Below are 17,898 nucleotides of genomic sequence, written 5' to 3'. Positions count from 1 at the left end.
TATTTGCCTTCTGGATTTTTTAATATGACTACATATAAATTTCAATTTTTTTTTCTTGCCGAGGACATTGTTTTCCAACCCAAACACTGTTCCCAATTTGCTGGATGCTTTGAAAAGAAGACAGCGTTTAGGTTTTATTGCTGTTTCGTTTAGGTAGATTAATTTAGATTTTTTAAAAAAAACGTTCATTCTTGACTATAAGCATTTTTTTCTTTAGGTAATTATTTGCTCCGGATGGGAATATCTGAGATAACTCGGTAGGTAGGTAGATAAGTAGATAGATAGATTACTGAATGGATAGATAGTTAGATGATTGGTAGGTAGAGAGGTAGATAGATAGATAGATAATCTGCTATTTGGGGGAAAAAATTAAAAAAAAGAAAGAAGGAAAGAAGGAGAGAAAGAAAGAAAGGGAAAAAAAGACAAAGAGAAGCAACGAAGTTTTACTCATTCTGATTACCGTGCACCTACCACGGAGTTTTCTGCCTTTGGCTTTTTCAGTCCGTTGCACAGTGTTAGACACTACTTTATCTTCTTCCTCTGGGATGGAATCTAGGGTTATCAATGAGTTTCTCTAGGTGATTTCTTCTGGTTATTGACCTATTATGTTCTTTCCCTTTCTCTGTCTTCAGGTCATCGGGAGACACCTCTGCGGTGCGTGGCGGTGCCTGGCTGGGGAGCTGGTGCCGGTGTGTCGGTGCGGAGGGTGCGCGGAAGCCCCGCGACCCGCGGGCTGGCCCCGGCCCCGGCCGCCGTCGGCCTCGCAGCGGCGGGCAGCGGGCGCCCGCTCAGCCGCAGGGCCATGTTCTACTTCCACTGCCCCCCGCAGCTAGAGGGTGAGTGTTGTCGCACGGAGACGTGTAAGTACAAGAGCTGAACTTCGAGGTGCGGGGAGTGTGTGCGCTGGGGCTGGAGGGAGAAACTGTGGTCTGACTTGCTCCAAGAGCCGGCACTTTTGATTGTCGAGGTACATATATGTGCTGAGATAAGGTGCAGGTCTATAGAGACAGCGAAATGTAAAATCGCATCATCTTTTTCCTTGAGAAAACATAGCCTTATCCCCCCTCCCCGCGCCCAGCTTTCCCCTCTTGTAACAGGATGGAAAGAAGAATTGCGTGATTTTTTTTTAATTTGATTCCTGTTGGAAAGGCCTTGTTTTTACACCCCCACCCCCGTCATTTTGCCACCTGCCTCCCCTCTGTGAATAGCGATCCCGCAGTTGAGCCTCAGGCTACGAAAGAGATGCTTTTCTCCCCTCCCAGCACAGATGTTGGTGTCATGGCTATAATCGGGACACTTTCAGGACGTGGTCACGCCTCCTCCCTCCAGCCAAAGGGACCGCATAAATCTTTAATGGTATTTTACAAACATTCTGCGGGAGGATGGGAAAAGACGGGGCACGACTGGAAAAAAAAGCGTAAAATAAATATTTGGGAGGATTATTTTCTTTGTGTTATTGATCTGAGGTTTTTTGTTTATTGATTTTGTTTGTTTATTTATTTATTTTTTTTAATGGCAACCTTCGGGATTTACCCCGTCACACCCGCATATGCCCAGGTCCCTCTGCACCCGCTCTCTCCAGCCAGGGCTTGTAGCGCAGGGAGCAGCCCCGGAGCCTCGGCCGCGCAACTCCAGCTCCGGGCGGGCTATCCTGCCGTGCCCGGGCAGTGCCGGCGCTCGCCGCAGCTGCACGGCGAGGGAAGCGGCCCGTTCCGCAAAATACCCTGCCCACCCACACTGGTCCTTGCTTGTGCATCACCCAGCGAGCAAGGGGCTTTCCTCGCTGTAGCGCTGCCAGAAAGAGGTGGTCCAGCGGTTTCACCCTCCGCCGCGGAAGGGTTATCCCCCATTTAAGCACGGCGGGGACCCAGGGCCGGCGGACCCAGGCCGGTCCGCGCATTGTTTCGGCTGGACAATTGGCTCCCCAAAATTGTCCCCGGCCTGGCCGGAGAGCCGGAATGGTAAAGGCAGTGCCAAGGGTCTCTCCGTACCCCGCTAGCCTGCCCTGCCGCCTCCGCCTGTGACACCGAGCGCTGGGCAGGCTTTGTTCGTTAGTTTCTGGCAGACAGCTTTGGAAACATGGGCTTGTTTGTTTGCTTGTTTGTTTCTCCCGTGGCAGTTTGGGGCTGGTGCCTGGTTTTGGCGGCCCGAGCAGGGGAGCGGTCCCCGCGGGCTTCAGCCTCTCCCGGCGTGGGCAGCAGCGAGCGGGGAGGTGGCCGGTCTGCCCTGTAAAGGGTGAAACCACCCAGCGTAGAGAATCCCAAGTGAAAACAAACAACACTCCCTCCTCGCCAAAAAATACCCCACCCAAAATCCGAAGAAGCGGCAACAGATTGCCCTTTTCGGCAAGGTTTTTCGGTTGGTGCCGGCACTCGGGGAAGCCCGGCGGTGCCGGAGGGAAGTGGCCGGGCTCTCGGGGTCGCCGGGACTGTATTTTATGCTTTGATAAGCATCTTCCAGGGCCTCAGCGAGACGTCCGCCTGTGCGAGGCTGGGGCTGGGGGCCGCGTTTATCTTCAAAATGATGCTGCAAGATGATCGGCGACCTCCAGTCCTAGTGCCTCAAGGCGGAGCCCGCCCGGGACGCTCCACTGGGCAGGTCTGCCAGGAGGGTCCTGGAGACACTCAACAACTTTTCTGTCCCGTGGTTTTCTGTTATTTTCGTTTTGGTTTAGGTTTTGGGAGTTTAGTGTTTGGTTGTGGTTTGTTTTTTTTTTTCTTTGTTAGTTTGGTCGGGTCTTTTTTTTTCTTTTTTTTACACCCGATTTTGTCAGCCAACAGAAAGAGAGCGAGGCAGAGCAGTTCAGCCAGGGCATCAGTGACGTGTAACTGGGGGAACAGCGAAGGCCGGGGTCTGTTCCACGGGAGGTGGTTTGCATCCCGCCGGACGGTCTGACCTTTCCCGGCCTCCGACCAGGGACAAACTCCCAGTGCCTCAGTCTCCTCCTCGGGCCCCCTGAAAGCCCCTATTGGGGAAAGGCAGGTGCTCCCTCCTCCAGCCCCGCTGCCGAGTTCAGCCGTGACCGAGCCCCACGAGCGCTCCCGCCGCCCCCGGTGCTCGACGCTATACGAAACCCTGTTTTGGCGGCTCGCCTCCAGGGATGAGGGCGAGCACAAGGGGGGCGGCTCGGCCGCTGCTCGGAGGGTTTGTGGGATAGTGGAGAAAAAAATGCCAACGGCCCCAGTCCTGCTCCTTCCAGGCACGGGGACTCCCCCTTGCTCTCTCGGCAGACAGGCAGGGCTTTTAAGAGCTCGAGCTGCCGTCACCACGCCTAGGTCAAAGCCTCGTGTCTTCGTCCTTTTAATGCGCAAATGGCCCGATACACACCCTTTCCCGGGGCGGGCAAGCTCTCACCGGCTGGTGAGCTCAGGTCCGCAGGACCCCCAGGTAACGGCAGGACCTCCCAGACCGGTGGGGCTCCCGCTGGTCGGGTGGCTCCCGTGGTGCTTCCGAGGCCGGCCAAGGTGCTCGGGGTTCCGCGCCCCGCGGAGACGGGGCAGCGTCCCCCAGCCCGCTCCGTCCTGCTCCCGAACGGCTACGAGTCCCCGGCCACGCTGGGGGGGGCCTGGCTCCCGGCCTTTTGCCCCCAAGCGGCGCGCAGCGGGGGCTGCGGCTCCGCGCTCCACGGCTTCTAACGCGGCTCTCCGCCCGCAGGCGCGGCCCCCTTCGGAGGTCACTCCACCGGCGACTTTGACGATGGATTCCTGCGAAGGAAGCAGCGCCGTAACCGCACTACCTTCACCCTGCAGCAGGTAGGAGCCTGCTCCTCTCTGCCCCCTGACCTGCACTCCGATTGCCCCTTGCCTGCCTTCTGCACGTCCCGCACCGCCCGGCTCTCTGCCCGGCCCGCGGCCGGGGACGGCCCCGCTTTCCCGTCCCTCGCTGAAACCTCCCTGGGGCAGCTGGACAGGCGCCCCCCGAGACGGCCTCTCCCCGGCCTGCACCCCGCCCCGGGCCGTGTCCTGCCCCTCACAGGTGTTTGCTCTCCTTCCCTCCACCAGCTCGAGGCACTGGAAGCAGTTTTCGCTCAAACCCACTACCCTGATGTGTTCACTAGGGAAGAGCTGGCTATGAAAATCAACCTCACGGAAGCCAGGGTGCAGGTAAACATCCTGGGGAATTACTTAACTCTCGGGTATTGAAACTGGCAAACTTCTTTTTTTTTTTTTTTTTTGACATCATGACTGCCGAGTGCACATTTGGCCAAAGAACGCAAATGAAGACGATCTGTCATTTTCATGATGCACTTTAATAACATCAACATAATGTGGAATATTAGATTAGGTTGATTAATCGGTCATTCATAATTAACTAGTGATAATGTTCTACACTAATTTGTCCGCGTCTCCAAGGTACTAAATTACATCAATGCACATCCATTTTCTTGCTTTTGGAGGGGGTGTGTGTGTGGAGAGAAGAGCTGAGGCGTGATTCTCCAAAGGAACTATGACCACTGTCAAGCAATGGGGATAGTCAACTGCAGGGAGCCCAGATGCTAGGAAGGAATCTGCACCTCTTCAACTTTTCTCCCTTTTGCCTTCTTTCTAAACAGTTAATTTAGACCGCTAAAGAGCCTGCAGAGCAATTCCTACACCTTTAATATAATGTAATAAATACCCTTGGCCACGACTACTGTCTTTCCATCCTCACTCTTTCCCATGCCTGCCTGCCTGCCTTCTTTCCTTCCTTTCCCCCAACTTTTTTTTTTTTTCCTTTTTCCCCCTTTTCCTTTGATCCAGGTGTTTGTTTTTCCATATCCATTCAGAGATTAACTTCATGTGTGTACAAGCTCTACTAAGAACAGCAGTCCTGTAGTTGTCAGAGATGGATCCCTATAACTCTGCAGGCATCCAGAACAGAGTTGCAAGCCATTTTTTGAACACAATTATGTATTCATTTTATTTATGGGGCTTTTCTGCACACTGTTTTTGTATTTTTTTTTTATTTAGATGCTTGGGGTTAAGACTATGCAAAGATCTAATTGTAGGAAATATAATAGCTTGCCTTTTGTTCCCTAGGGTCATGTTAGTATCTCTTAAAACCCAATGGCTGAAGAGAGATAATGGAATTCACTGCAGTAAATTGGGGATTGTAAACACATTATTTCTCCTATAATCAGATTACACGATCCTGATTATTAAATCTGAACATGAATCATTGGTCATATGTGGGCAAATTAAACGGATTATTATTTGGAAATGAAAATCTCCTTTTGCCACTGCATTGTAGGTACTGGCTTGAAAAAAATAATAAAAAAATGCCATTTTGGCTATTGGTGCCTAAAGACTGAACTGCAAATTGAGATAAATGGGACAATTATTGAGCATTCAGAAGTGGAAGATCATAACTTCTTCCTGAAAGGTGCAAGGGTGAGATAGGGGTGGTGACAATTAGATTGCTGAGGACTGGTGTTTAGCCTTGTTGTTGGCTATTATGCAAACAGACAATAGATGCAAGCATTTGTTTAGCCTGCTTTCATGCAGGGACATGGGGAAACACAGAGGATGGGAGATATGTTTACATTTATACCCCTTGCTCATTCAAATATGATTAATGTGCTATAAAGCAGAGTCTTAATCGAAGATGATGTTGTCAAACAATAACTAAATAGGGAAATAAACGACTTCATCATGCTCTTTCCTCAGAAGCAGGAGAACTGTCAGTGCAAAGTCATTAAAATATGATAATGAAAAATAGCTCAATTAAATGTTGTTATAGCTGTGACCTTCATTCAATTAAGACACAAGAAAGTGTCTGCATTTTGCTTTGCATTTAACTGCTCTAAATTTAGAATACAGATAAAATCATTATTCAACGTTTGCTGATACATGCAATTAAAAGGCAGCTAACTAAAATGGAGTTGTAGAAGGAGAATAATAATAACAATCTTGCCTATACTTGAAGTCATGTATTAAAATGTGAATTTCCTGACCTCAAGGGAGGCTTGGTGTTTTCCACCTCAAATAAGGTGCTTTCAGAGCATCAGCCCCAAGGTAAATGGAAAAACAAAAAGTGGTTGGGCTAAAAGTCAGGGGATAAAATCAAGAACATGAATATTTGTGTTGCATTACAGGGAAAAATTACTTTTGGAAACTGGTGTGAATAATATTACCACCCTTTGAGTCCTCTAAATGCAGACTGGACAAATACATCAGAGGAGTAACAGCAAGTATCAGTCCTCTCCAGAAAATGGGCTAATACATATCTTTTAATTTTGAAAATGCAACGGCTCATTTAAAGATGTACATATGGTTTTGCCAGAATGCTTAGACATGTATTTAAGTACTTCCCTACAAAGAAGGTTTTTAGACTTGTTAAAACATAGAAGTCAGTGAGAATTAAATGTGTGCATAAAGGCAAGCACACATTTAAATGTTTCACTAACTGGCACAGTAACATTGGAGCTTTGGAGCTTTTTTTTTTTTTTTTTTTCTTTTTTTTCTTTTTTTTTTTTTTTAACATGCCTTTTCAGTGACTTCAGGCAGTCTGACTTGTTTTCCAGATACAGAAATATTCCAGATACAAATTGAGGCTCAAGTAAGTTACTAATGGGGACACAAAATAAGAGGTATATTTTAGCCAAGCTTCTTAATGACTGCTTTCATTAGAGTAACAATTTATAAACATTTTTCTTGCTTCACATTTGGCAAAACATGGTATTCAGCCTGGATTGCTCTCCTGCTCCAGGTGTGGTTCCAAAACCGAAGAGCTAAATGGAGGAAAACAGAGAGGGGCACTTCTGACCAAGAGGGCTCTAAGGAAACAATGGCTGAGGTGACGCCTCCTGCGAGGAATTTAAATTCCCCTTCTCCAGCAGATCAGACCAGGAATAAAAAAGAGAGTCTGGAGATCCAACAAAGGTAAGAGTGATATATGTTATCAACTGCCTCTCTTTGTAGCAAGTGTGCATTATATGTATGTACAAACATACAGAATTGCCTCCTGCTAAGCCTTGACTTACACAGTACCATCTTCAGGTACAGCTCAGATCATCAGAAGATGGACTGTCTCTCGTGCATCTCACTGCTCACTGTGACGATGCTGAGAAGCTGGTGGCTGTGGGAGGCTAATGTTATTCAGACTTTGTCCCATCTAGTTGGACACTGAGATACCAACATGTCTGTGTGCATGCACATAAGCTGTCTTTGGAATCAGCTAGTTCCAGTTTTGTAAGTAAGTTGTTTTCCCTTCTCCATCAGCTTGAGTCGAGCAGTGGGTCCTACAGGACCTTTCTTTCCTTCCTGTCTGCCGGGGACTCTTCTCAACACAGCCACCTATGCACAAGCTTTATCCCATGTCGCGTCTCTAAAAGGTAGGTGACTTTAACTTCAGGGATAAGTTCAAAGAGCAGCTCTTTCAAGATAAGCAGCCTGTTGAGAAGCCTTTGGGAAATGATGGATCCTTCTTTCTGTTATGATTGACAGCGATTACACTGGCCAATGCTGCAGGTACAGGAGTGAGTGTCCTGTTGTAAACTAGCATGGTTTGTGGTGAAGCTCCTTCATTTTACTCAGACAGTTAGTTTTAGTGACGTCAGGGTTTGTCTCAAGCAAGGCAGGTAGGGTTTGCTTGAGTAGAATTTTCTTTGCTTGTGCCTTTTTTTTTGAGAGAATCAAATTTATACTAATAAATTAGTTATACCATCCTTTTGCATTATTCATTACCTGGCACTGTTGCTCATGCCTTGTCCGCTCTTTGCATGTGGTTTCCTTTGTAGTACATCTCTGCACACCACCAGACCTTTCTCTTCTTGAACAGTAGGTCCCCTTTGAGAACCTGAATAAAGTGTGTGCATGGGAACAGGGAGGATACAAAGTAATTCCTCATTACCTGGGACTCAGGCTTCAGAAAGAGTACATCCAGTGCCCATATCCTTTTCAGTTCCCAAAAAGCATCAATATGCATCTTTTAAAAATAAATCACCAGCTGATCCATTAGCCATTCCTAGTCTAACCATTTATAAGACTAAGGGTGTAAGCAGGATGAATTCAATTTATAGATTTATAGAATGTAAAGCCTCATAGTACTGCCAAGCACAAAGTGGCACATACATTTACTCTGTGCTCCAGTGTGGTGCAATAATTTGTGAGGAAAATTTCCCAGTTTCAGACCCTCCACTACAAGCACAATTGTCCTGTAATACCTTTCACTCTGTTCTCTGGCATGCCTCAAGCTCTTTGTATTTCCAGTTAAATCAAAATCACCAAGATATATTCCTGAAGCGAATGCTTGGAACTGCTGAGTTTTGCATTAAGTCCAGCGTCCTGTCCCCTGTCGTCCCACCTGTCTTTCCAAAAAAGCTGAAGCCAGACACACCATACATCTACTGCTATTTTGATAAGTGTTGGACCTGTGATTTTGAATCAAGAAAAGCCATACAGGTGTGACCCGAACCCTAAAACTTAAACAATGTCTGTCAACCTAAACTGTGTAAGTGAGCAGCAGCTGTTGGACTGCATGAGTCCTCATGCGCTCTGCCCTGTGACCACGAGGTCTTGGGGCAGAGACTTTCAACTTCTCCCATTGGGCAGGAACAGCCTCTATGGAGTAGGTACAGGTGAAATTCTTCAGGCAGAAAGATTGTTCATTGATAAATGTAGTTCCAGGCAGGTTGAAAGGTGTGGAAACGTGGTTGTGTTCAGTGAAAAATTTTGGACGGTAGTAAGGAATGTTTTTTTTTTCCTTAAAATTTACATATAAGCATTTTCAAAATTAAATGCATTGGTACATTGTTCTCACTTGTTTCATGTTTAAATTTAGCTAATTTTTAAGAAAAATAACCCAAATAAACAAAAGCCAAGCAAAACAAAATAAAAATTAATTTAAAAAAATTGTCAGGAGGGTTTTCTTAGTTTTGTTTATTTGGAAGACTTCTAGATACTATTTTCTGTTATTTTACGGCTCAGCCACTAAACTGAGAAATTAATAATTTGCTTCTTTTTACTTGGTACCAGCTTTATGACACAGGGGCAGGAAATATCCTATTCCTGAATTTCTTGTGATGTTACTTATTAGATAGTCAGTTGCCCAGGCTAAAAGGCAGTGTCCCTGAAAAATTAGTCCCAAATATAAATATAGATTTTTGAAATAATTTGTATAGGGATGATCAGTTATCAGATGAATGCATATTCTCTTGATGTTATCAGCTACACCTGCAATTCATTTCTGAAATGCTCTGTTTATATTTCCTGCCTGGCACTAGAAATCTCCAGATACATGGCAGGGGGTGAGCATAAGGTAGTATATTTTGATTTTTAAGAAATCCAGTTACAGATTTGTATTTTTGATTTTAAGAAATCCAGTTACAGATTTGCATATCTGCATATCCACCTACCCAGAGCTTCGTGGAGCTGGCTGTGCTTGTCGGCATGTTGTTATACTTGCAAGGAGCTGGCAGACTGAGCTGCTGCTTTGAGGGGAGGTCTTTTTCCACAGCTAGGTCTCCGTAACGTCAAATTTTGGCCTTGAAGTCAAGGTGGAAGAGCTTGTTGTTCTATAAGGTGGCAAATTTTATTTATACAAGCAGAGAATAATTGCAGCATGTTTCTTGTGGTATTTATATATAGAGGATTGTCTCCTCTTTTCTTGGCTCATCTCTGCAAGTTCCTTTTTCCCTGTTTCTCCAAGAGCAATTCACTTGGGCTAGGGTAGGGGCTGTGCACAGCAGACCTTGAGCTTCAGTCTCATTAATTGGCAGTGATGAACAGGATGGTCTCTAGAGGTTCTGAGTGGACCAAAAGTATCAGAGGCCTGATTCTTTTTCTTTGGTATGGAAACACCAGGTGAATGATGGTTCATCTAAACCAATGTATTTGAGAGCACAGCTGAGCTCACATGTCAGTCTGGAGGAAGAGACAATGGTTGTGGGAAGGAAGGAAAGGACACACAGAGACATAGTGTTCACAAAACTTTTATATGACTTTCCTCGTCTTGCTCAATTCAGTTTGTTTCACACTCCCTTCTCATTTCTGCCTTTGATGTAGGAGCTCAATAGCACATTTCAGGGCTGTCAAAGGAGAACTAACCCTACATTTAGGTGGACATTAGTCTATGTCATTATGTGTCTTAATGAAGTGACCTAAGCACGGCCCTTGAGAATCTAATCTCATTTTGCAGCAGAAATGCCAACAAGTCTGTCACAGGGATTCTGAGGGCATAGGACTTTATGCCACATGAAATCACATCGAATTCAACACAGGGCATATAATTCTGTGCTGTCGGGTTTGTGAATTGCAGGGGTAAGGAGAAATTCAGCAAGTAGTAAGGTCTTCCTGGTATCTTGCTTGCGCTAACCGTGCTTTGAAACTACCAGGAGTTCTTTGTGCTTTTGAAAGCAAAATAATTGCTCCTGAATCAAAGCACCATTTCACTGCCAATGGATGCATGACTCCGCTTTCTTCTATGCAAATGTCAAATTAAATGCAGCTCCTCTATGTGAATCCCGTAAATAGATATGTATTCCCATCACTGGGAGAAAAATCCTGGTCAGTAAGAGGAATAATACTCTTCAGTAAGACCATAAAAGAGGCCTGCAGACAAATGGACAGTCTCAGCACATAAAATACTACTGGGAAGTCTAAGTTGTTTTCTTATTCTTTTGAGGAGACAAGTTGTGCTTTGTTTGGCTTGTGAGCCAACACTTCATTGGTGTCAGTGAGTAATATTTGACTGATGCTTTAGAAGGAGACAATTAAAATCAATACAATGAATAACAGGTTATGATGGTGATGTAACTAATCAACAATTATTTTATGCTCTCAGGGACCATTTTCATTCTGCCACCTGAGAGTTCTCTGTCTTCTGTAAAGAAACTAAGACGTCTCTTTCTACTTCTTGGACTTTGATTGCTTGGCTCCAGCCCCAGATTTCCAAAGCTGTATAAAGTGTCTAGGGTACATAGTTCCTGGTTCTAATTTATAGTGTAAGTATGTAATAGTTGATGATGAAGTTGGTCTAGTAGAGACAAGAAATCTTGGGACAGTGTAGCATGGGCAAGGACTGAGCCTGCAACTTTGCTTTTGGAAAGACTGTGCAGTGCAGTGTAGGCTTGCCTCATGCTTTGTGTGGCTCTGCAACTCTTCAACTGGCAGCACTCATCTGAACCCCGTATGTGCCACTTCTAGGTATGGATATCGCTGGAGCATGAGATTAGGTCTACTCTGGTGAATGAGAAGAAAACTATTCTCCCTAAGCAATATGTCCCATGAGCCCCGCTGTCTCTAAAATGGAGATTTTTTTTTCTTCAGAGGGTTGATATTACCGCCACAGGATATTCTGTGAAGAAAGCAGGCCAGCTTTACAACAGAGATCAGAACGGTAGTTCAGAGCACAGACTGTTCCAGAAAAGGGTGTATTACTACTGGACAGTTTTTGTCTCTTTCTATCCAGTTCTCTCTATTCAGTAATACAATTGACCTTTTCCTTTTCTTAGGCGAGCCCTCTCCCTCTCTGAAGTCTAGCACATTGGAGGCTGTACTTAGTAGCAAGCATCTGCTAACTACCATATTACCTCACTACGTACTGTTCTTTCAGGAAATGCAAGTTCTCATTTGAAAAATCAGCATAAGTTCATAATTTCTGTGGTATGCAGGGTTTCCTACTTCAGGGTTTTAGTTCTTCATCACTAGCCATAGTCAGTTAGAAGGCTGGCTTGCATTGATGAAATTTCTGGTGTTCATTACCCTCTGAAATTGTCCTAATTTGACAACTATGCTACTTCATTGTGGTGACTTCGACATTTCCATGATCTTCCAAGATGAATCACTTACTGTAAACCATGCATCTGCAGTCCATTTAGTAGATTTAATTGCAGACCTCAAATATGAAGGGAAAATACTTGTTTTATTTATGGGCTGTATAACAATAGAGTCATCAGGAGAAGCTAGTGTTCTGTGCAGAGAGAGACCTCAAAGTACCTTCTTAATGGATGACAGCATGAATGCAATTCATTAATGTAGAAGACATTATTAATGGGTGTAAACAAGAATCTCCGGCTTTTAGCGGAAGTGTTCTACCATTCTGGTGGCTGAGGCCAAGAGTGTGTCTGTTACATTCCACTGAAATTTCCCCAGACCCTGTGATGAGTGCAGTGTATGAGGAGAGAAATAATTACACTTGCCAGGGAATTACTTTCATAATTCACCCACAGCTCTGCTCTGTGCAAGTTATAGCTCGGTTGGTTTTCACGGTACCTCCACACCACTGACACAGAAGCAGGATTGCATTATGCACATCAAAGCAGATATTCCAGGGCACCATTGATTAGGCTTTTTTATAGTTTGATGCTGCTGTGGTTGCTGTTGTTCATATTAGGGAGGCTTAATTGCAGTATCCAAGAAAAAAACCACAACAACTAGAACTGCCCATCCATTACATTTCAATTTGTATTATGGAAAGATGAAGATAATTTGCCTGATTCCATTGGGCAATTCCAATTGCTGAGGCTGAGAAAGCAGCATTCAAGGACCTAACTTGCCCTTGAACTGGTGTTTTCTGAAGCACCACTGCTTACCATAATGCCGGGCAACTGGAATGAACATTCTTGGCGTTCTTTATTTTCTTCTTCTTGGTCATGGACTTACTGACTTTTCTCATATAATATACCAAATATATCTAGTGGATTCTGTTGGGCATTTTCCCTAGTTTACCTGACACTGTGACTTCTAGTTTGCTGCAGATGAACAGACCTGGAGCAAATTAATTTGATTCCTATACCACAGGTCCCTGACTCTAACATTGCCCTACCTCACAGGTAGGTAGTTTTTTTTATTTTTTGGTCTTTATTACAAATATTAGGGAATATGCAGATATTAGGAGCCTTAAGAGCTATGGGAAGGAAATAAGTTCTGGCTCATTCCTCCAGGACAAATCTTGAATAGGTTAATGGACCTTAGGTGGGCAGGGGTTCCTGTTCACCCCTCTTAGAGTGACACATGTCAGCAAGATTTAGAGTCAGTTAACGTTTTTGGTGTGGAAGGGAAGAGACATTAATGGTTGTCGAGCTGATGGTATTCAAAGAACTGTTTCTGTTCTCCCAGCTCTTGTGGACTCTGCCACCAGCTTTTCTGTGCAAACAGGCAAGATTCTGGCTTCTGAATAATTTTTTTGAACAGTACTAATCGCACAAATAAAAGAGGATGGAATCTTCCAGCTCCAGTGTCAAGTTATTTACACAAAGGTGTTCCTGCTAGAGCAACTGAGCCAGATCATCAGCTCTTTGTTGTTTGCATTTGGCATATAGGGTTCACAAGCCAAGGAGATAAGAAATGATAACATTTGGACTCTGCTGTCAGCTTTGTAGTGCTCTTCCAGCCTCTGGACAGCACAGGGTGCATTCCACACTTAAGCAGCTTAGGCACAAGAAGGAGGAACTATCTAGCACTTTAGCAGCCTGTAGCCTAAATTATACTGGGAGCATCTGGTGCTTCTCTGTTTCAGGCTTTAAGTTCATGTCTTTCTTGTTCTTCTGAACCTCCTGATTCAGAGCTCAAGAAGGTTTGGATAAAGCCACTGTTGTTTTTCCTGCTTGTGTGTCAGGCTTTAATAGACACAGTGTTGGCATCGTGTATGAAGAGCAAGAAGGAGCTCCCTTTGAATCAGCTCTTACTTGTAAATGACAGTATGAACTCAAGGTGGTTGTTGACCTTCCAACTCTTGTGAAAGTGATTTCAGAATTTATAAGGATTTAGACCTCAAGCAAACCAATGTGATTACTATCAGAAGTAAACGATACTTAAATCAAGCATAATATTTTCTCTGAAAACTAAACAGCATGCATTGACAGGTGAGGATTTTAAATGGCAGTTTTTCCTTGCTTCCCTCCATGTCAGGTTGCTGTTCAGCTGTCCACATCAAATGCTGATATGCATAAATACTGAAAGACAAAAAGAACTGGATTTTTGCCTTTTGGAAAGGCGGTCTCTTAAATTCTTTAAACTGTTCAGTTGAAATACAAAATACATATTTCAAATACTTGTGTATCACTATGGGCCCCTCCCAACCCACTCTTCTCAGCTGAAACTGAACATTGGAACAGCACAAAAGGGTCCACAACCAAAATTGTAGATCAAATATTGTTACAATTGAAATGTGATGTTGGCAGAGACAAGACAGAACTAATTTAATTTTTCCTGTCAGTCTCTGTAGTAGATCAATTAAACTGCCAAGTGGATCAAATATTTCAGACTGTATTTATTACATTAAGTATTTATGTTCAGGCTGAGCATTTAAAGCATGATCTCATATAGGAATACAAGGAGGTTCAGATCAATTCAGCAGAATTTGCTGGAAGTTAATGGAAATCTAATTGTGTATTTTCATTTTGTGTACAGGAGGTAGTAAGTTCCTGAAAGAAAGAAAAGGGTACCTTGTCTGTATTGTAACAACTTGATCCAAATCCCAATGACTTAATCCTAATGACTTAAACCTCACTGATTTTGATGGGAGCTAGGTGTCTAAACTTCTCTGAGGATCTGAAATAAGTGGGAACAATTCCTTCCATCCCCACTGTAGATTCAGGGTTACTGCAATAAGATGTAAAATAACATCGATATCTGCTATATGTGGATTCCTCTTTCTTGGTGAGAGCTGTATCCATGTCCATCATGGGCTGATCGACAGGCAGGTGGAGACCTTGGGCTCCTGATTCTCCCATCGTTCTTCTTGGCTTTTGTGCCAGCAAAGTCCAGCAGATTTCACTGGACTTATTACCAGCAGACACAGGCAACTGTAAAGTAGATTTAACCTTCCTTACAACCTACATTAAAAAGAAACAGGGCTAAATCCTGCTCTCCTGTATTTTAGATGGACCCTGGAGCAAATGACACTTGTTACTTTACATTTATTTGGGGTGTGAGCTGTTGTTTGCAAGTGTTTTAACCTCAGTGAAAATGAAAGGAATAGTTTATGGGTGAATTATTGCTAGAGATAGCCTGGTTTCCACCACAGGTAACTGCACCCTCGGGTTGCAGAGCCACTAGGTAATATCAGGTCTAATTATTAAGCAAAGATCTTAGATTGGTACTGAAGACTGATAAATATTTTATCCCTCTCTAACAATGGAATGAAAATTATTCTTAAGGGATGGGGCTGATTCCTGCTCTGTTGAAAAGGGGAAGACTCTTTCCCACTTCTCCCCACCTCCCACAAAGCAGACAGTGCCTGTGCTCCATCCAGCGTTAGGCACCGCAGATGGGCCAGCCCTGCCCTCAGCCTGCGAGCTGAACAACCGTGAGCGAGAGCCTGACTCCGTTTGTGATGGAAAGCAGCAGTGCAAAGACAGCTGATGCCCAGGCAGGCCTCCACGCTCCTCCATTTCAGAGCTGAACCTTAAGATACTGGGTTTAATAGTAGTGAAAAAACACTTCTGGAGATTTCTGTGGCTTCTGAAGCTAAAGCTCTGCTGTAAATTGTAGGGACTTCCAAGTGCCAATCTTTCTCTCCTTCCTCGTGTTGAAACAGTGGCTGTCCAGTACATCTGAAGTGGCTGTGATTCAACAGGGCAAAAAATGACTTTATGAGCATGGTTGGTGCTGGCAAAAACTCTGAGTTGTGTTACTGTGTGAATTTTGCTATAAACCCTCCTGACTTGCTCAAAGCAGCCACAGAATTCAAGACTGAACTTCCTACTGCTTAAAGAAAAAAAACGGAGGATTTTAGTCAAGTGCTGGAACTTGCTGGTGCAATTAATTTGAATGCCTGGACTCATGAAAATATTGATCTGCTGATCACATACTCTATCAGAGGAGTATTACAAGAGAAAGAACACTTTCCAGTTACATTATTAACTTGTACCTTGTAGATTGTGGTTTTTAAAATGCAAAGATACATTTTCCTGACTGTTATCTGCAAGCTGCTAATCTCTGACAATTGCTATGGAGAAGTCTTGCCAACATCCTAAAAACAAACAGTTGTCCGCCTTCATCCCTAGCAGATGGGTGCTGACCCGTTGCTACTGAGAGCAGAAGTGTAAAAGAAAGACTACCTGCTCCCTGCAGGTTATTAGTTCCATCACTTAGTCATGAGCCATTTAACTCAAATATTAACTGCAGAAATTAATGCAAGTCCTTGGCTTGGAAAGATCAGGGGGAGAGATTGCATCATGTCAGCATGTGCACAGCAGGGCTGTTTCTTGTTGGGATGTAGCATATCAGCAAAGGACAGGCTTTTGCCATGGGTATAGAAGAGGATGTGGAGTTTGTGTGGCCTCTGAGACTCCTGGGAAAATGGTGTGACTCAACGTTTCTCACCAGAGAGCAAATTAAAATAGTAGCTCAGCCATCCCACCTTGCCTCTCGTCCCTACTCCTCTGACACATTCTCCTTCATTCAATAGATTCATCTAAGCTAGGTATTGTATGTCCTGCTCAGTGGTCAAATTAAGTTTCCAGGTGCTTATTTGGGAACTGACCTAAGTCCCAGCATTATCAAAGATGAGTCAGAGGAAGAGCCTGCAGTTGTCCAGCTCAGGAAGGCAGCTGGTAGAGTGAGGACTGCCTCAGTCAATGCATTTCAGGGCAGCCTTTTGGCTTAAAGAGAGATGAATATACATTTCACCATTTCTCTAGTGTTTTATTACTTGTTTGGAAGAGGCTATGTGTCTCAGATGACACAGTAGAGATGGTCTGGCTCATTTCTCCTGATGGGGCTCTTAAGCCATGTCAGCAGCAGCAGTTTTAAGTGGCCCTGACTCACTTCTGGAGGCCATTCTCTCTGAGGTGTCATCCTTAAGCAACACAGATATTAGGTGGGTGAAGATGGAACAGACTCTTGCAGGTAGACATGATGCCAATAGTTGGTAGGGGTCTGGCTGAGGAAAAGCCTATCTCATCTTACTAGTGAGATAAGAGGTCATTAATTTCTGCATAATAACCAGGATATTTTTACCTTTCTCTCTGCAGTAATCTTTCAGGTGTAGATAAATGATGGGACCCCCACACTGACCCAACAGATGCAGCTACCCAAATTGATCAGGCTTCAGTGTGCAGGTGGAGGACAGGGGACACCTCCAGCATGGGGTAGCCAAGCCACAGAGCAGAAGCTTGGTATGAGAGCAGGGGATGAGCTCAGCCTCGCTTGTGGGGAAATCTCATGTGTGATCTCAACTTCACTTCTTGCTTCTGACTCTGCTTGCCATCGCTCACTCTGTCACCATGGGTGACTCACAGTGGGCCTCAGCAGAACAGGGTCAGGCTTTTCTAGCCCTGATGCAGAGAACATCTATGTACCCACTTAAGGGTCAATGGGGGAGGGGGTTGTTGCCATTCAAGACTCCAATCCCATCTCTGTCATCTCTGGACTGACCGTGGAGGGAACAGTCAAACAGTTCCCATGACCTTCCCCATCAGTGATGGTGCCTTGTCTCCTTCCTCCCTAGGGAGTCCGCTGTGCTCGTGCTGCGTTCCAGACCCCATGGGCCTCTCCTTCCTGCCAACCTACGGCTGCCAAAGCAACCGCACCGCCAGCGTGGCTGCGCTGCGCATGAAGGCCAGGGAGCACTCGGAGGCCGTGCTCCAGTCTGCCAACCTCCTGCCCGCTGCCAGCAGCAGCCCCCCTCCTCCTGCCAAACCCGGCCCTGAGGGCAGCCAGGACAAGCAGCCCCCACTGGGCAAGGAGCACATGGAAGGGGAGAAGAGCGTATGAGGCTGGACCAGCGCCAGCCCCTTGGCCCAGGGCAGGGACCTGCTCCTGGGGCTCTGCTGTGGGGTGAACTGCAGTGTGGCCGTGCCCCAGCAGGACATCATGGGGCCACCAGGGACCCTGAAATCAGATTGGCCTCTTTGGCTGCCTTTCATGCAACCTTGCTTTTCTTGCACCTCTGCAGGTTCATTCCCCTAATTTATCAGCACCATCTGTATTTGGAAACGTTCGTGAAACTGTTTTTAGGCTCCTTCTACATCCC

The 17,898-nt window shown here is 45.1% G+C and overlaps 1 protein-coding gene across 1 annotated transcript; it reads left to right on the top strand.

The window, feature by feature from the left end:
• Positions 1 to 802: 802 nt before the first annotated feature.
• Positions 803 to 17,639, top strand: DRGX (dorsal root ganglia homeobox). The gene is made up of 6 exons (XM_065638482.1): positions 803 to 836; positions 3,655 to 3,752; positions 4,002 to 4,103; positions 6,688 to 6,860; positions 7,200 to 7,312; positions 17,374 to 17,639. The coding sequence occupies exons 1-6, from the start codon at positions 803 to 805 to the stop codon at positions 17,637 to 17,639; spliced, it is 786 nt and encodes a 261-aa protein (XP_065494554.1).
• The last annotated feature ends 259 nt before the right edge of the window (positions 17,640 to 17,898 follow it).

Source organism: Caloenas nicobarica, chromosome 7 (assembly GCF_036013445.1).
Source record: "Caloenas nicobarica isolate bCalNic1 chromosome 7, bCalNic1.hap1, whole genome shotgun sequence".
Lineage (NCBI taxonomy): Eukaryota > Metazoa > Chordata > Aves > Columbiformes > Columbidae > Caloenas > Caloenas nicobarica.
The sequence above is the reverse complement of the archived record's forward strand: the minus strand, read 5'-3'. Positions and strand labels throughout refer to the sequence as shown.